The 23,678-nt window shown below is 37.8% G+C and overlaps 2 protein-coding genes across 2 annotated transcripts; one reads left to right on the top strand and one right to left on the bottom strand.

Moving 5' to 3' along the window:
• Positions 1–1,275: 1,275 nt before the first annotated feature.
• NME5 (NME/NM23 family member 5) lies at positions 1,276–22,732 on the top strand. The gene is made up of 5 exons (XM_028103708.2): positions 1,276–1,404; positions 7,306–7,511; positions 8,178–8,278; positions 16,455–16,573; positions 22,652–22,732. Exons 1-5 carry the CDS (start codon positions 1,276–1,278, stop codon positions 22,730–22,732), a joined length of 636 nt encoding a protein of 211 aa, XP_027959509.1.
• On the bottom strand, positions 18,473–19,258 carry LOC114209607 (histone H3.3A-like). The gene has a single exon (XM_028103709.2). The coding sequence runs from the start codon at positions 19,171–19,173 to the stop codon at positions 18,763–18,765; it is 411 nt and encodes a 136-aa protein (XP_027959510.1). The 5' UTR covers positions 19,174–19,258; the 3' UTR covers positions 18,473–18,762.
• Positions 22,733–23,678: the final 946 nt, after the last annotated feature.

The raw sequence follows: 23,678 nt of genomic DNA, 5'->3' as shown, positions 1-23,678 counted from the left end.
CCTCTTTAATACCCATCACTGGGCTAACCCATCCCCCAGCCCCCGAAGATTGCTTTTTTAATGATTACAGAATCTGGGAATAAAAACACTATCTGGTGGAATGACTGAAGGTATTTGACGTGGGTTTCTTATATAAACTGTCTGAAACGGGATGGTGTGGGATGAGGGGGAGTGTCTCTGATTTGTCTCATTATAAAGTTGATATAATTGAAGCGTCCTTTAGGGGCACCTGGGTGGCTCAGTCGTTAAGCGTCTGCCTTCGGCTCGGGTCATGGTCCCGGGGTCCTGGGATCGAGCCCCGCATCAGGCTGCCTGCTCCACAGGAAGCCTGCTTCTCCCTCTCCCACTCCCCCATTTGTGTGTTCCCTCTCTCGCTGTGTCTCTCTGTCAAATAAATAAATAAAATCTTTTAAAAAAAATTGAAGCGTCCTTTAAATGGCAAGGAGGGTGAAATAAGATGAGAATGTTGGAAAACGTCTGGTGCTCTAAGATTGGCAGGGGGTAATAAAGACGGCTGTAGGCTGGCTCCTTCTCTTGATTGAAAGGAACCACCCAGAGTCTGTGACGCACTGTGCTGGGATTGGCCCTCTGCAGCCACGGTCCCTGAACTGTGCTTTGGGTCTCCTAGCAACAAGCGGCGGTGGCCGGGCGGAGCGGGCGCCGGGTGAGTACGCAGTTGAGGGCTGTACTCCGGTATATCTGCAAGTGTACCTTGGAAAGGCACTGGGACCTGGGATTCTGCTTTCTAACCAGGCCAGACCCTCTGTGTGGTCTTCCAGGAGGGGCGGGGACGGGGGCACGGCTTACCTGCCGCTGGGTAGAAAGTTGCTGCAGAGTGGCTGACCCGGTCTTCACCTGCAGTCCCGAGAGTCCATGCCAGGGCTAGGCCTTCAGACTGCCCTTTGGCCTCTGTACCTCAACGAAAGCGCTTAGGAAAACCAAGGGCATGAATTAGACGTAGAGTAGAAATGGCATTTTTTTTTTAAGTTTATTTGTGTAATCTCTACACCTAACCTGGGGCTCGAACCCACGAGACCCAGAGATCAAGAGTCACATGCTCCTCGGACAAAGCCAGCCAGGCTCCCCAACATCGTATTACTGAGACACTGCTTATAGAAAAAGATTCAGCGGTTTTTAACTGTAAATTAATAACATCAAGCGCGTAATAATGCTGTTCTTCATCACAATTACATTAAAATTTGGGGTGGGGATGATGCATGTCATTGCAGTTGATACCTGTGGAGAATCCCCTAAATTGTACCCTGAAAAGGCAGAATGGAGATGTCAATGCCCCCACCTCAGATATATGTAGAAAAAACTCTGGCTATTATCAAACCAGATATTGCTGACAAAGAGGAGGAGATACAAGATATTATTCTCAGATCTGGATTCACCATTGTTCAGGTAACTTTTGGGCATGATGATCATGGTTTTTTTTTCTCTCTTTCCTCTTTAAAAAAAAAAGTACTTAAATATGTTAACCTATTTAGTGCCTTAGTACTTAGTACTAAACTTAGGTTTAACTTTTAAGTATAAATGTTATATATGTTAGTTTTAATTTTTTTATACTTCAAAAGAATATAAAATGAGAACTAAAATTCCTTTTTTCTCCTCTCCTCTCCCACCCAAGTCTCAGTCTCCAAGGAAAGGCATCTACTTAATGCTTTCTGTCCTTGCAGGATTTTCTAAGCATTTCAAACAGTACCCCCACCCCCGCCATAAAATAGGACAGTCTTCTTCCCTTGACTTCCTTTACAAAGTTGCTCGGATGGCATTCCACGTTATTACATCTGAATCTCTCTCATTCTTCCTCACTTCTGTGTGATATTCCCCTCCGTGAATGAACAATTTATTTACTTGTTCAATTGATGGACTTTAGACTGTTGGTATTTTTTTTCAATTATTAAAAACAATGTTTTAAAACCGTATTCTGCAGTTGGTAGAGGTTTGAAAATGTATGTAAAACGAGTCTTGTTAAAGATTATCAAATAGAATGAAATATTTTGAATATTTTTTGTACCATCCCTATTTGAATTCCAGGTTTTTTCATTCTCTTATATTTGTATAGTGTCATATTGTCTATTTTGTCAGTGTTTTTAAAAAGAAAACAGGGGCGCCTGGGTGGCTCAGTTGGTTAAGCATCTGCCTTTGGCTCTGGTCATGGTGTCAGGGTCCCAGGATCGAGTCCCACATCGGGCTCCCTGCTCAGCGGGGAGTCTGCTTCTCCCTCTCCCTCTGCCCCTCCCTTCTGCTCTTGTGCTCTCTCTCTCTCTTGCTCTCCCTCGCAAATAAATAAAAATAAAAGAAAAAAAAACTTCAGTCTACAGGAAAGATAAGGGATTTCAGCTGAGTTTAGTAGGATAGGTAAGGAAAGTGTAAGGAAGTAGTGCAGGAATGTATAATGAAATATTTACTATATTTAAGAGACTCAGGTAAAGAACTTTTTAATAAATATTGTTAGGAAAATTGGGTAGCTATTAAAAAAAGTTGGATTCAAATATACTGTATAATGAGGGTAAACTCCAAACAGATCTAAGATTTAAATATTTTAAAATTAAATGATATAAATTCTAGAAGAAAAGATGCACGAATGTCTTTTACTCTTGGAATGGGACAGCCTTTTTTACTATGACTTATCATCTGGGAGCCATAAAAGAAAAGATTGACAAGACTATGAACATAAAAAACTTATGCATAGCCAAGTGAACATCATAAAGTCAAAACTTGAAAGCAGATGACAAACATGGAAAAAAAAGATTCGCAATTCATAACAAAGGGCTAATCTCCTTTAAATATATAGAGTTCCTAGAAAAAGATAAAAAATCAATTGAAAGTGGATAGAACAGAGGTGCCTGGGTGGCTCAGTTGGTTGGGCGTCTACCTTCAGCTCAGGTCATGATCCCCGGGGTCCTGGGATCGAGTCCCACATCTGGCTCCTTGCTTGGCAAGGAGCCTGCTTTTCCCTCTGCCTGCCACTCCCCCTGCTTGTGCGCGCGCTCTCTCTTTCTCTCTGATAAATAAATCTTTTTTAAAAAGCTTAAAAAAAAGGATTTGTTAAGTAGACTGGCGAAGCCATCAAATTGAATACTATGCAACTAGTTGTAAAATGAAGAAAGAGGAACCTCTCCATGTCCTGTTATGGAAAAAAGCAAGATGGCAGAACTGTATATAGCAATCTTTTGTGATAGAGAAAAAGTAACATATATTCATGTTTGCCAGTATTTGCAAAATCAAACACTAGGAGATTAAAAAATAGTTGCCTATTTGAGAGCAAGGAAGACCAGGGTGGATTAGGACAGGGATGGGAATGCAATTTTTCAGTATATACTCTTTTATAGTGTTTTGAATTTCCTATCCCTATATTACCCATTAAATTTTGGGAAAAAACAATTAGATGAAGTATACAAATAAGATAAAGGTATCCTATTTAAGTTTTTTTAGAAGTTCATATTTTAAAAATAGTGAAAAACTTAAGTAGCTCATGTTAAATATGCCTAACAATCACAAATACACATCTTAATTTTAAATAATGAATAATAGGATTATACTAAATCAGGTGGTTTTGTAACTTCTCAAATTTCTTTTTCTTGACTATATGAATTTCAGTATGTGAACAGATACAAGCACCTATTTTGCAGCAGCTGGTCCTTGACTGGTGAGAATGTTTAAATACTAATATTTAACACTTTCCCTAGGCAGCAGTAAATTTCATACCAAAGAAAGCTTTGGTATATTGTATGCTTCTCTTTTGTTTTAATTGTGATAAAATATACACAACATAAAATTTACCATTTTTAAGTGTACAGTTTAGCGGTATTAAGTACATTTCCTTTATTGTGCAGCCATCACCACCATCCAACTCTAGAACTTTTTTGTCATCTGACCATCGTCTGAGCCACCCTGGGGCCATGGCCTGAGCCGAAGGCAGACGCTTAACGACTGAGCCACCTAGGCGCCCCTGAACTTAAGGCTTTCTTGTTGCCATCTAGGGAAAACCTTCTGAAAAATGATGCATTCTTTCAGTAGGTGGCAGTCTTTCCTTTGTTACAAACTAATGGTTCCTTTTCTGATACTATTTAATACTATTTCTCTTTGTGAAAATATTCACCCGAATTCCAAAAAATTTTACCTGATCTAATTTTTTTAAAGATTTTATTTTTTAGGGACGCCTGGGTGGCCCAGTCGGTTAAGCGTCTGCCTTCGGTTCAGGTCATGATCCCAGGATCCTGGGATCGAGTCCCACATCGGGCTCCTTGTTCAGCGGGGAGCCTACTTCTGCCTCTGCCTGCCGCTCCCCCTGCTTGTGTGCAATCTCTCTCTCTTTCTCTCTCTCTCTGACAAATAAATAAAAATCTTTTTATTTTTAATCAATTTTCACACCCCTCATGGGGCTCAAACTCACAACCCCAAGACCAAGATTTGCATCTCCCACTGGCCTAACCAGCCATGTGCCCCGACCTAATTTTAAAGTAACCAATGGAATTACTGATTCATTATCAATTTTTTTAAAGATTTTATTTATTTATTTGAGAGAGAGAGAATGAGAGATAGAGAGCATGAGAGGGAAGAGGGTCAGAGGGAGAAGCAGACTCCCTGCTTAGCAGGGAGCCCGATGTGGGACTCGATCCCCGGACTCCAGGATCATGACCTGAGCCAAAGGCAGTCGCTTAACCAACTGAGCCACCCAGGCGCCCATTATCAATTTTTTAAAGATTTTATTTATTTGAGAGGGAGGGGAACAGAGGGAATGAGCAGGGGAGGGGCAGACTCCCTGCTGAGAGCAAACCCCTGGAGCCAGATGGGGGGGCTCTGAGATCATGACCAGAGCCTAAGTCAAACACTTAACCGACTGACCCACCCAGGTGCTCCTCATCAATTTTAGCTTAAGAGGAGCTCTTAATGTTTATAATTATGCTGCATTAGGCAGCACACCTACAGAAGGTGGCTTCCCTTGCTTATTAAGGGGCATGTGATAAGGGCTTACATTATAACAGATGAAATTTTATTTTTTAATGCAGCAACCAAAAAACCCATACCAGTATGCCCAAGAATCACAAATACTGACACATCTTATTTTTAAGTAATAGAATCAAGGATTATACTAAATCAGGTGGTTTTGTAACTTCTCAAATTTGTTTTTCTTGACTATATGAATTTCATTATGTGAACAGATACAAGCACCTATTTTGTAGTAGCTGGTCCTTGACTGGTGAGAATGTTATATTTGTCAGCATAGCCTGTTTACAGCAGTGCTGACCCACCTAGGTAAACATCTTCCCATTTCTTGCTTTGGGCAGTTTTGATTTCTCACTACAAACCAAGCAATTTTGCCAGGTTTCCGAAACCTGAGGACACATGATTGTTTTGGAAGGAGCCTTAAGACGTCACTTGGTAAATTTCATGCTGTACTGTCAGGAAAATCTAACCCACTTTAGAAAGATAGCTTTCTGCCTTAATCATGGAGATTTTTAGCCTTGACCTTCTAACTTATCTCCATTCTCATCATCCTTATTCTAGCCAGAAGTTTTTCTTGGTGACTAATTTGAATCCCTCTGTTATTTCTTGAGTCTTTTCCTTCATGATCCACCTTTAGTGGAACTGACAAACAGTACTAATGGATGATTTTTTAATAGTGTTCAAATAGGGGCGTCTGGGTGGCTCAGTCGTTAAGCGTCTGCCTTCGGCTAGGGTCATGATCCCAGGGTCCTGGGATTGAGCCCCGCATCGGGCTCGCTGCTCAGCGGGAAGCCTGCTTCTCCCTCTCCCACTCCCTCTGCTTGTGTTCCCTCTCCCGCTGTGTCTCTGTCAAAATAAATAAATAAAATCTTAAAAAAAAAAAAGTGTTCAAATAGCTGCTTTTAGAGAAGGATGATCTCTAATCAGAAGAATGGCTGATTTCACTTCTGTGATTTTTTACTGATTCGTTTGTATAATCTCATTTGTGAAGAAAATAATGTTTACTTGCCCTCAATATTTTATGTTCTTTCAAACTGAGAAACTTAGTACCAAGTATTTTAAGATCATAGTGAACCTACATATTTATGGCAGAACTAGAATAAAGATTACACAACTTTTACATTCAACAGAAAAACTTGTTTACTGCATCATTATACTGTATATTATTTCTAAGTACCATGATAAGACCAGCTCCCTAAAATAATATAGGAAAATTTCACAATTAATAGGAAAATATCACAAATAGATAAAGATGAATTTGGAATATTCTAAAGTCCAATTTTGTTACTTTAATGTATACAAAGTATAAAAATGTTGATGATAGTAGTCTTTTACTTAAAGAAGGAGATAAGCTCAGTTTGTCATTAACAAACCGTATATTGAAGTAGGCTGCCGGATAGGGATAGTTTTTCTTAAGTAGGTTAAATAGCTGTTTTTAACTTAAGTATAATTAACATGCAATGTATATTAGTTTCAGGTGTACAACATACTGATTTTTACAATTCTATATTTTAGTCAGTGCTTACCACAGTAAGTGTGGTCACCATCTGTCACCATACGACATAATTACAGTATTATTAACTCTTCTCTATGCTGTGCTTTTCATCTCTGTGACTTACTTATTTTGTAACTATAAGTTCCTACCTTTAATTCCCTTCATCTGTTTCACCCATGCCCCCCACTACCATCCCTTCTGGCAACTACAGGTTTGTTCTCTGTATTTAAGAGTCTATTTTTTGTTTGTCCATTCTCTTGTTAGATTCCACATATAAATGAAATGGTAATTGTCTTTATCTGTCTGACTTATTTCATTTAGCATAATATCCTCTGGGTCCGTCCATAGTGTCACAAATGGCAAGATCTCATTCCTTTCTATGCAATGGCTGGGTAATATTCCATTGTATTTATATACCACGTCTTTATCCACTTATCTGTAGATTGATCTTTGTGTTGCTTCCATGTCTCAGCTATTGTTAATAATGGTGCAGTAAATGTAGGGGTGCATATATCTTTTTGAATTAGTGGTTTTGTTTTCTTTGGGTAAATATCCAGTAGTGGAATTACTGGATCATATAGTATTTCTATTTTTAATTTTTTGATGAACCTCCATACTGGTTTCCACAGTGGCTGCATGGGTTTACCTTCACATCAACAGCGCACGAGAGTTGGTTAAATAACTTTGAGAAGTTTATTTATAGCCTACATTTAACTTTATATCTCCCTTTCTTCGTAATATAAAAATCTTACATTTATAATCAGATTTGTATGAATTTCAAGTTATTAATGACTTAATGAGTTATTATTGAACTGTCATTTTAAATACTTTTGTTGACTTTGTTTCTCTTATAGAGAAGAAAACTCCATCTCAGCCCTGAGCACTGTAGTAACTTTTATGTGGAACAGTATGGGAAAATGTTTTTCCCCAATTTAACAGCTTACATGAGTTCTGGACCACTTGTTGCCATGATATTAGCTAGACATAAAGCCATCTCTTACTGGAAAGAACTTTTGGGACCAAGTAATACCTTAGTAGCTAAAGAGACTCACCCAGACAGGTAACTTTCCTAGGGGGAAAAATGGAATCCAAGTATAAAAATGAAAACAAAACAAAATAAAACCCAAAACTGATTTCTTTTCATTTGAAAGTTTTTCTAAGTCAACTTTTTGTTTTTTGGTTGGGATGGGGATGGGGTCAGTTTTACATTTTAGCTATTTAAATGTCCATCTTAATACCATATACCCCAAAAGGCCTCAGGGAATGTCTGATTTAGCCTAATTCTTCTGATTAGCCTAATTCTTCTCTCATCCTTGAATTAAACTGCCCCTGAAGTAGGATTTTTTCATAGGAAAATTGGCATGGCTTTTAAAAATAATATTGGTAATAGAAGGCCAGAAAAACAGATTTTTAGCACTATCATTAAAATTTGGAAACGCGAGGACATTGAATTCTTGCATTTTTTAACATACATTGCCTTTTCACTTCTCACAAAACAACACCTCCTCTTCACCCAAAGAACTCCTGTTTCCCAGTGTATCCCTCCTGCAGATTTAAATATATTTGACCCTCATCTAGGTAGATTTAAGCTTAAATTCAAAATAGATTAAAACTTCCGTATGTGAGAAGTGGCAATGCTTCTCTAAAATTCCTAAGTAGAACGCATATGTAAAGAGTAAGGAAAGGATATCACATTGGATGGTCATCATCTCTAACTCACTTTTAGTCTAAGGGCAATTTATGGCACAGATGACCTAAGGAATGCACTTCATGGGAGCAATGATTTTGCTGCAGCAGAAAGAGAAATTCGATTCATGTTTCCTAAAGGTGAGTTACCAATGAGTAATTTAGTCAAGTGCATCTCCCTGTTGTTTGCTTTCTCTTTTATTTGGGTGATGTACCTGGGAAGGAAGATAACAGGGTTTTTCTCCAATATATTTTGTCATATTTTGAAGTTACAGTTACTTACAAACTTGAGGCCAAGAATGGAAAATTCAGTATTTCCCTCAGAAACTAAATTGTGTCCTGTAGGGAATCTTTTGAGAAGAGTTTACTTTTTCCTCTTCTCTTAGACTAACCATGTTTAGGGTTTCTCTTCTCCTTTGTTGCAATTCCTTAAGTTCCTCCTAATGCATCAGTAAAGTTTGTTACACATGAAAAAAAGAATCTCCCTTGGAAATTATGATAGATTTCCCATTTTTTCTCTTTACTGTTTGTCTAATGAATATTTATGCAGTTGTGAAATTAGTAACTCTCAGGCCTGTTTTTGTTTCCATCCTGTTATGGAAGTTGTAAACCTTCTAGGAAGTGGGCATAGTAAGGAATAACATTGAGGTTTTTAGTTTGTTTTATTTTCTTTTTTTTTTTTAAAGATTTTATTTATTTGACAGAGACACAGAGAGAGAGGAAACACAAGCAGGGGGAGTGGGAGAGGGAGAAGCAGGCTTCCCGCTGAGCAGGGAGCCCGATGCGGGGCTCGATCCCAGGACCCCGGGACCATGACCTGAGCCGAAGGCAGACGCTTAACGACTGAGCCACCCAGGCGCCCCTTTAGTTTGTTCTCAATAGTATTTTTAGATCCAGAAGAAAATTTGGTGATTTCTGTTATAAAGAAAAAGATGTAAAGCATTGGGAAGCTTTAAATATTTTTTTGGCCTGTTACTTTTCTCTTAAGTCATTTAGGCCTATTCCTCAGTATTTTCTACTGATGATTTATTCAAAGAAAACTGAAATCTGTCTTGAGATTTAAAAGTCCTGATTCTTTTTTTTAAGATTTTATTTATTATTTATTTATTTTAAAGATTTTATTTATTTATTCATGAGAGAGAGAGGGAGAGGGAGAGGGAGAGAGAGAGAGAAGCAGAGGGAGAAGCAGGCTCCCAAGGAGCAGGGAGCCCGATGCGGGGCTCAATCCCAGGACTCAAGAGATCACGACCTCAGCCGAAGGCAGATGCTTAATGACTGAGCCACCCAGCACCCCTCATTTTTTAATTTTTAAGTAATCTCTGCACCCAACGTGGGGCATGAACTCATGACCCTGAGATCAAGAGTTGCATGCTCCACCCACTGAGCCAGCTAGATGCCCCACAAAACTGTTTTATAGCTATTTGTACACAAAAGGATTTGCCTACTTACATATTTTATTCTTACTGATCTAATTTCTATCACATATCCCTTCCATTAGGGTGTCTTTTTCTTTGGAATTGTTTATTGTGGAAATTTCAAACATAATCAAAAGTAGAATAATAAAAATAAACCCCTAATGAACCTATCACCCGACTTAAATAATTGTGATCCGTCTAATTATATCATTTATAACCTCTGCTATTTCTAATGCTTCCACATTATTTTGATGTACATCTCAAACATGAAGTCTTTTTAATGTGATAGTACTTAGATTTAGTCCTCTTAGTGAATTAGATTTTTTTTTTAAAGATTTTATTTATTTATTTGACAGAGAGAGACACAGTGAGAGAGGGAACACAAGCAGGGGGAGTGGGAGAGGGAGAAGCAGGCCTCCCGCGGAGCAGGGAGCCCGATGCGGGCCGGAACCCAAGACCCTGGGATCATGACCCGAGCCGAAGACAGATGCTTAACAACTGAGCCACCCAGGCACCCCAGTGAATTAGATTTTCCTCTGATTCCAGACATCTAACCTCTCTCTGTTTTTTTCTCTTCTTTTCAGTAAAATGCAAATATTATTAGTATTGCCTACCTAGTTAGGGATATTGTTAGGGTTGAATATATAAATGCATGTAAAATTCTTAGTGTTTGATGCATATGTGCTCAAATATTAACTGCTATTATTGTTTTGTTTTCTCTAGTCCTTTTTTTAAAAGCTATTCTTACTCACAGGGTTATATACCTAAACTGTTATTTTATTTTATTTTATTTTATTTTTTAAAAGATATTATTTATTTATTCACGGAAGACAGAGGGAGAGAAAAAGAGAGAGAGAGAGAGAGAAGCAGAGGGAGAAGCAGGCTCCCAAGGAGCAGGGAGCCCGATGCGGGACTCGATCCTAGGACCCTGGGATCATGACCTGAGCCGAAGGCAGACGCTTATCCATCTGAGCCACCCAGGCGCCCTAAACTGTTATTTTAGATTGCTTTTGATTTTACCCACTAATTTGTCCTCTAGACATGAGTTTAAGAGATATAATTAGACATTTGAGAAGCAGCAGTTGTAGGATAAATATAACTGATTAATTACCTACCACATTACAGATCTTTTGCTGTGAGAATGTGAAGTTCTTTGGAGTAAATTCTCAGAGTTTGGGATATGAGCTCTCTCTTGCTTAGCAGTCAGTCAAGAGCTATTTGCAAAAGCCTATATGATGATTCACTCAAGCAAGTCATAAAGATATTCAGACATGTTCCTAACCCTTGAAAAAATGTAGTGTCCTTGGGCGCCTGGGTGGCTCAGATGGTTGGGCATCTGCCTTCGGCTCAGGTCATGATCCCAGAAGTCCTGGGATCGAGTCCCACATCGGGCTCCCTGCTCCTTGGGAGGCTGCTTCTCCCTCTGCCTCTCTCTCTCTCTCTGTCTCTCATGAATAAATAAATAAAAATATTAAAAAAAAGAAAAAATGTAGTGTCCTTACCCTTCCCTTTCAACAGAGATGGCTAATTCAAAGCTTTGCTATATTCCATTCCTTCAACAAATTTATTGAATTACCTACTATGTGCCAGAAATACAAAGATGAATAACAATATGTCTCTGCTCTCAAGATGATCATATTTTAAAAATGTATAAAAATAAGTATACAATGCAATGTATAAACTACAAATGTCATTAAAGTGCCATGAAAGTTCATCTGTGTAAGAAACATGAAAACCTTATTTTCACATTAATTCATCCAGCCCTGGTTGCTAGAGACAAATAATGAACGATCGGCAAAAATAGATGAGGTAGATGGGCAGCTGGATGGCTCATCTGGTTAAGCGTTCAACTCTTGATTTTGGCTCAGGTCATGATCTCAGGGTTGTGGCATCGGGCCCTCTGTTGGGCTCTTAGCAGGGAATCTGCTTCAGGATTCTCTCTCTCCCTCTGACCCTCCCTCTGCTTGCTCAGGGACGCACTCTCTCTCTCTCTCTCAAATATCAAATAATTTTTTTTCTTTTTTTAAGATTTTATTTATCTGAGAGAGAGAGAGAGACAGAGATAGCCATAGAGAGCCTGAGCAGAGAGGAGAAGGAGAAGCGGGCTCCCTGCTGAGCAGGGAGCCTGACACGGGGCTGGATCCCAAGACCCTGGGATCATGACCTGAGACGAAGCCAGATGCTTAACCAACTGAGCCACTCAGGCGCCCCTCAAATAATCTTTTTTTTTTTTTTAAAGAAGAAGATGAGGTAGAAACAATCCAAAAATGAAGTTAAGGAAATAATTTCATTCACAATAGCATCAAAAATAACTACTATTTCACTCATAGGTGGGATTTACAAAACAAAATAAAAAAAGAGACATAAACCAGATTCTTAAAAATAGAGAACAAACTGATGGTTACCAGAGGGTGGCTGGGTGGGGATGAGTGAAATAGGCGAAGGGGATTAAGGGTACACTTATTTTGAACACTGAGCAATGTATAGAATTGTTGAATCACGGGGCGCCTGGGTGGCTCAGTCGTTAAGCGTCTGCCTTCGGCTCAGGTCATGATCCCAGGGTCCTGGGATCAAGGCTCACATTGGGCTCTCCACTCTGCAGGGAGCCTGTGTCTCCCTCTGCCTACCACTCCCCCTGCTTGTGTGAGCTTGCTCTCTCTCTCTCTCTCTGGTCAAATAAATAAATAAAATCTTAAAAAAAAATTATTGAATCCCTTGTTGTATACCTGAAACTAATATAACACACTGTATGTTACTTATACTAGAATTACATAAGTAAATAATAAAATACTTAGGAATAAATTTAACAAAAGAAGACAATTCTTATATACTGAAAGGCATAAAACATTATTGAGAGAAGTGAAAGACTAAACTAGATAGACGTCCCATGTTGATGGATTAAAAGAGTCAATATTGTCAGGATGGCAGTTCTTTCCAAATTGATCAATTAATTTGATGCACTTCCTATCAAAATCCATACATTCTTTTATGTAGAAGTTGGCAAGCTGATTCTAAAATTTATCTGAAATTGCAAAAGATCTAGGCAAGCTAAAACAATTTTTAAAAAGAAAAAATAAGTTGGAGAACTTCCACTAATCTTATTTTAAAACTATGAGACCACAATAATTAAGACAGTATTATACTAGACATATAGATCAATGAAAGAGAATTGAGAATCTAGGAATAAATCCTTACATTTATGGTCAGTTGACTTTCAACAAAAGTGCCTAGACAGTTTGATGGGGAAAGGGTGATCTTTTCAACAAATGGTGCTAGGACAACTGAATATCCACATGCAAAAAAAGAGAAAGAACTCAGATCTTGTTTCATACCCCATACAAAATGTAACAACAATGGATCATAGACCTAAACATAAGAGCTAAAAGTATCTAGACGAAAACATGGGAAATCTTCATGACCTTGAGTTGGACAAAGGGTTTTTGCAAATGATATCAAAAGCATGATCCATAAAAGAAAATATTGATAAATCAAAATTAAAAGTTTGTATGTTTTATGTTTCAAAAGCCATCATTAAAAATATTGAAAAGATTAACCACAGACTGGTAGGAAATATTTGAAAATCATATGAAATAAAGGACTTTTATCTAGGATTTATGAAGAACTCATAATTAATTCAGTAAAAAGAAGGCAAACAAAAACCAGGCAAAAGTTTTGAATAAGCATTTCACAAGATACATGAATGGCTAATAAAAACATGAAAAAGTATTAAAACATAATCACTGGGGAAATGCAAATTAAAATCACAATGAGTTAAAATAAAACAAAACAAAAAAACCACGATGAGATACCACCTCATACCCACTACAATGGATAATAATGGCAAGGATAAAGAGATACTGGGATCCTCATACATTATTGGAAAATGATAAAGCCACTTTAGAAAACAGTTTGGTGGTTTCTTAAAATGTTGAATGTATGCTTACCATGTAACTCTGTTGCAGTTCCACTCCTCTTAGAATATACCCATCTAAGAGAAATGAAAACATAAATCTACATAAAGACACATGTGAATGTTTATAGCAGAACTATTTAGTACAGCCAAAAACTAGAAAAAAATCCGACTATGTATTAATGGTTAAACAAAATGTTGTATAGCCATATAATAGAATACAATTCAGCAATTCAAAGGAACAAACTACTGATACATGCTACACATTGGATGAAACTCAAAACATTGGGGCGCCTGGGTGGCTCAGTTGGTTGGGCAACTGCCTTTGGCTTAGGTCATGATCCCGGAGTCCTGGGATCGAGTCCTGCATTGGGCTCCCTGCTCAGCAGGGAGTCTGCTTCTCCCTCTGACCCTACCCCCTCTCATGTGCTCTCTCTCTCATTCTCTCTCTCAAATAAATAAATAAAATCTTAAAAAAAAACAAACTCAAAACATAATGCTGAAAGAATCCAGGCACAAAAGACAACATACATGATCTGTTTATATGAAATATCCAGGAAAGGCAAATTTTTTTTTATTATGTTATGTTAGTCACCATACATTACATCATTAGTTTTTGATGTAGTGTTCCATGATTCATTGTTTGTGCATAACACCCAGTGCTCCACGCAGAACGTGCCCTCTTTAATACCCATCACCAGGCTAACCCATCCCCCCACTGCCCTCCCCTCTAGAACCCTCAGTTTGTTTTTCAGAGTCCATAGTCTCTCATGGTTTGAGGAAAGGCAAATCTTTAAATAGAAGCTCAGTGCTTGCCAAAGGCTAGGGGTGGGAGTGGGAGTGGGAAATCACAAATAAGCACAAGGAACATTTTTGGGGTAGTGAAGTGTTCTAAAACTGGATTGTGGTACTGATTGCAAAACTATAAGTTTACTAAAAATTTAGTGTATACTTCAGTGAGTGAATTTTATTATATGTGAATATACCTCAATTTTTTTAGTAAAATTACAAAAAAATAGATGAGGTCTCCGCTCCCTTGGAGTTTACATCTAATGTTCAGAAGATAGCCATTAAACAATAATTACCCAAATAATTGTACAGTTATGACTGTGTAGTTACTGTGTGGTAAGTGCTATACAAAGCAATTATAGGGTATTATGAGACTCTATGATAAGAAAGGCCCAACTGAGGAAGTGACGTGAGATCCAGGGAAGAACATTCTAGCAGATGGAACAGCATGTCTCTCTCAAGTCATGAGAAAGAAAGAACATGACACATTGTATAAACAAAGATCAGAGGAAGATAAATATGGGGTTGGGGAGGTAAGTGGAGATTACATGTATAGAGTTCTGTGGGCTGTGGTATGGAGTTCTATCTTGACTGTAAATGCAGTGAGGAACCAATGAAGCTTTTTAAGGATGGGAATGGCAATAATCAATTTTCATCTTCATTTTTATTTTTTAAGGATTGTATTTATTTGAGAGAGGGAGAGAGCACAAGCGAGTGGAGGGGCAGAAGGAGAGAGAGAAGCAGACTCCCCACTGAGTGGGAAGCCCGACATGGGGCTCAATCCCAGGACCCTGAGATCATGACCTGGGCTAAAGGCAGACACTTAACTGACTGAGCCACCCAGGGGCCCCTCAATTTTCATTTTTATTTTTATTTTTATTTTTTTTAAATGTTTTATTTATTTATTCATGAAAGTCAGAGAGAGAGAGAGAGAGAGAGAGAGAGAAGCAGGCTCACCACAGAGCAGGGAGCCCGATGCGGGACTCGATCCCAGGACCCCGGGATCATGACCTGAGCCGAAGGCAGACGCTTAACCATCTGAGCCACCCAGGCGCCCCTCAGTTTTCATTTTTAAATATTACAAAGGGCCTGGCTACAGGGTAGAGTGAACATAATAAATGTGGTCCTAACTTTCATGGAACTGAAAGAGTAGAAGAGACAGATGACAAATATTTGTGTAACCAAAATAAAAATTATTACAGTGATCAGTACAAAAAAGAGTGCTATAATGAGACTAATAGGAAAGGAACCTTTTACTCAAGTCCTTTGAGACATTTCCTAGCTTTTCTTGGCATCCTGGCAAAGGACTCTCATTGTTAGTTGTCTCATTAAGACTGAGCCCATACACTGGGCATACAGAAATCTGTCTTCCCACCTTCTTTTTCCTTGGGCCAGTGACGATTTAAATCTGAACACGTGAGTCCAGGAGCTTCACATTCTCATCTTTATCAAAAGTTGCCCATTGATTGAGGTCAACCTCAAAAGGCTTACTAAGACTTATAAAATATATTCTTTCTCATATAAATAGATTCTTTGTTGTACTGCAAGTCTGGTTGACCTACATAGTGTTCAAACAAGACTAAAAAGACTAAAATTTTCCTAGATCTTACATAATTTATTTAAAAACCTGAAAAATAATAATTTAAAAAAACCTGAAAAATAACAGGAATGTAATATATACTATACACACAGAAATAGGTTTTATGTGTATATTCAGTAGTTTATAAGAGAGCAAGAACTACATGTTATTCACTGTTCTATGCATACCACTTTGTAAAATGCCTGCTATTTTGTCGGCAGGAATTAATTGTTGAAATCAATTAATCTCCCAAATTTTACATGTTGTTCATATTTTTCTTTTTCATGACATTGTCCATTGTAATATGTACTGTAAAAAATATGGAAATGGAAATGCAGACAAGGATGTAATAGAAAACATAATCAGAATCTTATACATGATCAGTCTTAGTGTTTTGATACATTTTTTTGCCAGTCTTACGTGGTCTTATTATTTCTCTGTGTGTGCTTGTGTGTTTTTGAACAAACTATGCTATGTATCTAGTTCTGTTTCCTTTTTGTAAAAACAAAACAAAACAAAAAAAGCCTTTATAAGTATTATCCACTAAAATTTCTTTCTTTGTAATGATTATATAATATTTCATCATTTGTGGTGGTTTTAATTGGAATACATTTGTCTTTGCAGTGATTATTGAACCCATTCCAGTTGGACAAGCTGCTAAGGATTATTTAAATTTATATGTAACACCAACTCTGCTTGAAGGACTCACAGTACTTTGTAAGGAGAAACCAGCAGATCCTTTTGTAAGAAATCTTTTTATTCACACTAAAGAAATTGTCTATAGTTTTCATATTTAAAACATTATATTTTTTGAAACAGTGAAATATTAAGAGCATTTTAAAAACTATTTCATATACATTTTAGATACTTAAGTATAACTTTTGATTACTTATTCTCTTACTATATTTTAACTATTTGTTTTTAAGATTTTTTTTTTTATTTGAGAGAGAACGCATGAGCTGGGAAAGGGGCAGAGGGAGAGAGAGATTCCTCAAGCAGATTCCCTGCTGAGTGTGGAGTCAGACACAGGGCTCTACCCCAGGACCCGGAGATCATGATCTGAGTTGAAAGCAGACACTTAACCAGCTGAGCCACCCAGGCACCCTGCTGTATTTTAACTCTTAAAGAATACTGTTCCTACAAAACAAAAACAAAAACAAAAAACCATTGTTTCTAAATACATTTTCAGGGTGCCTGGGTGGCTCAGTTGGTTAAGTGACTGCCTGGAGTCCCAGGATCGAGTCCTGCCTTAGGCTCCCTGCTCAGCAGGGAGTCTGCTTCTCCCTCTGACCCTCCCCCCCATGCTCTCTCTCTCTCATTCTCTCTTTCGCAAATAAATAAATAAAATCTTTAAAAAAATTAAAAAATAAATACATTTTCAGTTACTGCGGCCTTCAAATACAGATCATTGTATTGGGGTATAATTTATATAATCAAATGATAAAATTAGATACATACTTGAATTTTGTTTGATATTTTTATTTTTAATGACATCTAATTTTTTTTCATAGAAAACATATTTATTCACATCCCTAGATACTTCAACATTGCTCAGTCAGGTGGAAGAATAGTTGGGTGGGAGAAACTAGGATGGTGTCCAGGGCCAAATGTCTTCCTTGCTCCTTCCTTACAGGTACTCCCACTCGTTTGAAGATTCAGAGATAATCAAGGAAGTTATTTCATTTATTTATTTATTTTTTAAGTAAGCTTTATGCCCAACATGGGGCTTGAACTCATAACCCCCAAGATCAAGAGTGGCATGTTCTTCCCACTGAGCCAGCCAGTCACCTCAGGGAAGGTTAATACCAGCCCTGACAAAATAGTATCTCCAGCTTCTGTTACCATTCTGAAAGGGAATCGCCTTTGGAAGACAAAAGATTTAATCTCTCCTACTAACTTTGTCACTTTTACCAAAAACAAAAGATAAGCAGGTTATTTCTCTCTTTTTTTTCTTTTTATTTATTTTAAGTAATTTCTACACCCAATGTGGGGCTCGAACTCATGACCCCCGAGATTAAGAGTCACACACTCTACTGACTGAGCCAGCTAGGTGCCCCTAGGCAGGTTATTTCTTTAATAACTCCTTTTCATTGTGACAGTACCATATGTTTACTTAGTAAGAAACCTGATACTACTGAAAAGTTAAGAGTCTCATGCTCTACCGACTGAGCTAGCCGGGCGCCCCACTACTGAAAAGTTAAAGAAAAGAAAAAGATACCCCTGGTTCCATTTCCTAGATATGGTCTTTGAAATCATCTTGCCTAGATTCAACTCTGACTCCAGACCTCTAAGCTCTGAGTTTTTCTCTTCTCATCAGTAAAATGCAAATAGATTAGTACCTGCTTACATAATAGGGATATTGTTAGGATTAAATGTAAAAATGTATGAGAGGGCACCTGGGTGGCTTAGTTTGTTAGGCATCTGACTCTTTTTTTTTTATGGTTTAATGTATTTTAATAGCAAACTTACGGGAACAGCACAGAAGACAGATAACATTAAAAACATGTACTTGCATGTAGGACAACTCAGTTAGAAAAGTACAGCGAATGGATGGATCTACTGTATGATAAAAATGCTACAAACACCATTTAGTTGCTGTCAATAAGAAATTTACTTGTTTTAAAAAAATCCAAATGCTGGCATTGTCCAGAAAAATTTAACAGGTTTATTTATAATTGTTATAAAGTTGAACTGCTGAAACGTGTTCACTGAAACATTTTGACTTGCATTAATGCTTTATTCACACACAAATGACAATGGAAAACCTGCCAATACCTGATTTCTGTCCCCTATTTTTCCACTTGCAATCATATACTTAGGTACCTTTTGACCCCATGGAAAAAAAATATCTAAGGTTCAGAACTACCAATAACAGGAAGAAGAGAAATTTTTTTTTTTTAAAGAATGAAATGTTTTCCATCATAGTGGATTCTTAAGCACGTTCTCCACGTATGCGGCGCGCTAGCTGGATGTCTTTTGGCATAATTGTGACACGTTTGGCATGGATAGCACACAGGTTGGTGTCTTCAAAGAGGCCCACCAGATAGGCCTCACTTGCCTCCTGCAAAGCACCAATAGCCGCGCTCTGGAAGCGCAGATCTGTTTTGAAGTCCTGAGCAATTTCTCCCATCAGACGCTGGAAAGGAAGTTTGCAGATCAGAAGCTCGGTGTATTTCTGATAACGTGTAATTTCACGGAGTGCCACAGTACCAGGCCTGTAAGGATGAGGTTTCTTCACCCGTCCAGTAGAGGGCGCATTCTTGCGAGCGGCTTCTGTAGCCAGTTGCTTCCTCGGTGCTTTACCACCGGTCGATTTGCGGGCAGTCGGCTTTGTACGAGCCATGGTACAGAAACTCCCTTACTTACCCCGCTTCTCCTTGGGCTGGAGCTCGGCGAGCTAGAGGCGGCGCTGGCGTTGGCGAGCGACGGCGGCGTGGCGGCGGCTGCGAACACCTAGGCATCTGACTCTTGATATCGGTTCAGCTCTTCATCTCAGGGTTCTGAGTTCAAGCCCCTCATTGGGCTCCACGCTGGGCGTGGAGTCTACTTAAAAAAAAACAAACAAACACCGAGAAGTATGAATGCATGTAAAATTCTTAGAGTGTCTGGTGCATACATGCTCCAATATTAACTGCTATTATTGTTTTATCTTTTCCAGTCCTGTTTTTTCTTTGCTCAGGTTTTATTTTTTTAATTTCTATTACTATATTTAAACATATATCCCATAAATATCACTATATTTAGTTTTTTTTTAAGATTTTATTTATTTGTCAGAGAGAAAGAGCACCCACAAGCGGGGGGAGCAGGAGGCAGAGAGAAGCAGGCTCCTGCTGAGCAAGGAGGCCGGTGCAAGACTCAGTCCCAGGACCTTGGGATCATGACCTGAGCCGAAGGCAGATGCTTAACCGACTGAGCCACCCAGGCATCCCAAATATCACTATATTTAAATATATATTTTATAGAGATTATTTTAATAGTTAAGTGATTTCTGTTATTACCCTTACCATACTTCTTTTGCTGTTTGAGTTGTTTGCTATTATGAATAGTGTAACAGTAAACATCTTTGATTTTCTTTTTTTAAAGATTTTATTTATCCATTCATGAGAGACAGAGGGAGAGAGAGAGAGAAGCGGAGGGAGAAGCAGGCTCCCAAGGAGCAGGGAGCCCGATGCAGGACTCGATCCCAGGATCCTGAGATCATGACCTAAGCCCAAGGCAGACGCTTAACCATCTGAGCCACCCAGGCGCCCCAGTAAACATCTTTGAGTATAATGCTTTTCACACATTGAGATTACATCATTTGGAAAGAGATCAAAAAGTAGAGGGCTGCCTGACTGGCTTACTATTAGAGCATGTGACTCTTGATCTCAGGGTTGTGAGTTGAAGCCCCATGTTGGGTATGGAGCCTACTTAAAATAAAAAATAAGGGGCGCCTGGGTGGCTCAGTCGTTAAGCGTCTGCCTTCGGCTCAGGTCATGATCCCAGGGTCCTGGGATCGAGCCCTGCGTGGGGCTCCCTGCTCTGCGGGAAACCTGCTTCTCCCTCTCCCACTCCTCCTGCTTGTATTCCCTCTCTCGCTGTCTCTCTCTCTGTCAAATAAATAAAATCTTTTTATTGTTATGTTAATCACCATACATTACATCATTAGTTCTTGATGTAGTGTTCCATGATTCATTGTGCATAACACCCAGTGCTCCACGCAGAACGTGAAATAAACAAAATCTTTAAAAAAAATAAAAAATAAAATAAAAAATAAAAAAATTTAAAAGGTAGAATTATAATTCAAAACATATGAACAGCTAAAAAAATTTTGCCCTTAACTTTCTTTTCTAATTAATTTTTTGAGTAATATTTAGAACAGTTTTTTTAATAAGCAATATTTAAATATGGTATAAAATTCAAAAATTACAAAAGGATATATCATGAAAAGTAACTCTCATTCTCATTTCTGTTCCTTGGTCATTCAGTTATACTTCCTGGAGTCATTCACTCTTAGCAGGCTCTATATATCCTTTCAGCAGAGAAAATCTATACATATATAAGCATATATATATATATTTTTTAAAGATTTTATTTATTTATTTGAGAGAGAGAGAAGAGAGATAGAGAGCACGAGAGGGAAGAGGGTCAGAGGGAGAAGCAGACTCCCTGCTGAACAGGGAGCCTGACGCGGGACTCGATCCCGGGACTCCAGGATCATGACCTGAGCCGAAGGCAGTAGTCGCTCAACCAACTGAGCCACCCAGGCGCCCTAAGCATACTTAAAAACATGTACATTTACAAATGCTACCTACTAAATATGCCATTTGATACTCTTTACCTTATTTACTCAACATATAAATTATTAAATAACACCACAGACAAAATTGCCCTGTTTTAAAAGAACAGCTCATGGCATTCTCTTGAATTGATGTTCTACAGTTTATTAATTAGTCACATATAGATGGTAGTTTAGGTTGTTTCTACTCTTTTGTTACTATGAACTTGCCAACAGTCAATATCTTCATTCATATGTCTGTGTACCATATACCTATAGAATAAATTCCTACAAATAGAAATACTGAGTCAAAAATAATGTTATTTTTTTAAAAGAATGTTGTTTTGATGTGTTTGATATGTGCCTTTTTAATCTGGATAAGTATTGCCAAATTTTGTAGTGGTTACACCATTTTATACTCTGATTAAAAGTGGATGAGAGGGGGCTCCTGGATGGCTCAGTCAGTGGAACATGTGACTCTTGAGCTCCAGGTCATAACTTCAAGCCCCACATTGGGTGGAGTTTACGTAAAAAAAAAAAAAAGATGGGGTGCCTGGCTGGCTCAGTCAGAAGAGCATGTGGCTCTTGATCTTGGGTCATGAGTGTGAGCCCCACATTGGGTGCAGGGATTATGTAAATAAATGAAAAACTTAAAAAAAAAAAGGAAGAAGAAAGTTAGAAAATTCTCCAAATTTATTTTTCATTTTCATGATTGTTTTATATATTCAGAGCCTCTTGAAATTCCATATGAATTTGAGGATTGACTTTAACATTTCTGCAAAAATGTTTTTGGGAATTTTATAAGGATTGGATTGAATCTATAGCTCACTTTAGGTAGTAATGACATGTTAACAGTATTAAGTCTTTCAGGGAACCTGGCTGGCTTGGTCGGTGGAGCATTAGGATGTTTGATCTCAGGGTTGTGGGTTTGAGCCCCACTTTGGGTGTAGAGATTACTTAAAAAATAAAATCTTTAAAAAAAAAGAAAAAATAGTATTAAGTCTTTGTATCCATGAACACAGGTTATCTTTGCATTTACTCAGGTCTTTAAATTTCTTTCAGCAACACTTCAGAGTTTTCAGTATACAAGTTGGTTAAATGTACTCCTAGATTATTTTTTTTTAATGCTACTGAAATGGAAGTGATTTCTTATTTTCCTTTTTGGGTTGTTTATTGCTGATATATAGAAACACAAATGATTTTTGTGTTGATCTTTTAACCTACAATTTTACCGAATTCATTTATTAGTTATAATAACTTGTGGATTCTTTGGGATTTTCTATATATATAGGATCATGTCATCTGTAAAAGGAGAGAGTTTTACTTCTTTTCCAGTTTGGATCTATACTTGAAAATCTTGCATAATGTAAAACTTAGTGTTTCATTTTTTAATGGTCATTTTCTCATTCTCAGTGATTTTGAAAACTAAGTTTTAAATTGATATTTATACTAAAAGTGTAAGGTTGTATAGATAGTATATATTTATATCATTCATAGTATATATTTATAATTTATAGTATATATATTTAAATGTTTATTATGAGTTTTTTTCTTTTTTCCATAGATTTGGTTAGCTGATTGGCTCCTGAAAAATAATCCCAACAAGCCAAAGCTGTGTCACAATCCAGCTGCAGAAGAACCTTAAAATAAAATTCCTCAAAGAACAAATCACTATCTTACTGTGAAAGACATGCTTCTACTTTAAAACAAACAAACCGTCCTAAGGTTTTAAGTAACTACGTGTGAAATAAATTGTTTTTAAAAATATAAGTTTTAAAAGAATGTGTTTTTTGTATAAGACAGCATTATCTGAGGTAAAATATAGCTTTAGTAAAGGTATGATTTTTGTTTTCTAATAAGAAAATTGATTTTATCCAGAAGTATTTAGAATGTTAATGAAGCAAATGTAAGTTTTTTGTGATTGTAAAGTGGCATCCAGTTAGGAGACCAACAACTAATTTATATAAGACACGTTAGAAACAACTGAAGATGAAAAGACTGTGTGGGGGCGCCTGGGTGGCTCAGTCGTTAAGCGTCTGCCTTCAGCTCAGGTCATGATCCCGGGGTCCTGGGATGGAGCCCCGCATCTGGCTCCCTGCTCAGCGGGAAGCCTGCTTCTCCCTCTCCCACTCCCCCTGCTTGTGTTCTCTCTCTCACTGTGTCTCTGTCAAATAAATAAATAAAATCTTTAAAAAAAAAAAGAAAAAAGAAAAGACTGTGTGCCCACGAGAACCTGCTTTCGATTCCTGTCCCTCTTGTCACACAGGCAAGGGTAGTTGTAAAGGTAGTGAAAATGCCACCAGGACCGGGGTAGCTGAAGACACATTTGATAGTTGTTAACTATACAGAAAAAGAACACCGTACAGTTTAAAAACAAGTCTCACGCAGCGTTACATTTCAGTTTTTTATCTTCAAAAGGAGTGAGCTGTGTACAGGGAGGTTAAATATGTTAGAGATGAGAAAAAAAGTAGAATCCATATTTATCATCATCATCATCATCATCATCTTCCTCTACTTCTCCATCTTCTCATCCTTCTTTTTCTTGTTTTCTGCTTTGAGGACTTTTTTTTTTTTTGCCCATAGACTTATTT

This window comes from Eumetopias jubatus, unplaced genomic scaffold (genome assembly GCF_037043125.1).
Source record: "Eumetopias jubatus isolate StellerSeaLion01/CBP00866 unplaced genomic scaffold, mEumJub1_p1.0 scaffold_5, whole genome shotgun sequence".
Classification (NCBI taxonomy): Eukaryota; Metazoa; Chordata; class Mammalia; order Carnivora; family Otariidae; genus Eumetopias; species Eumetopias jubatus.
This window is presented reverse-complemented; position numbering and strand designations above follow the sequence as displayed.

Excerpts from the sequence above, each read along its gene's own strand:
- LOC114209607 (XM_028103709.2), bottom strand. The coding sequence starts at position 19,173 with ATGGCTCGTACAAAGCCGACTGCCCGCAAATCGACCGGTGGTAAAGCA.
- NME5 (XM_028103708.2), top strand. The coding sequence starts at position 1,276 with ATGGAGATGTCAATGCCCCCACCTCAGATATATGTAGAAAAAACTCTG. Across the intron at positions 1,405-7,305 it reads CTGGATTCACCATTGTTCAG|AGAAGAAAACTCCATCTCAG; the intron begins GTAACTTTTGGG and ends TTTCTCTTATAG. Across the intron at positions 7,512-8,177 it reads AAAGAGACTCACCCAGACAG|TCTAAGGGCAATTTATGGCA; the intron begins GTAACTTTCCTA and ends ACTCACTTTTAG.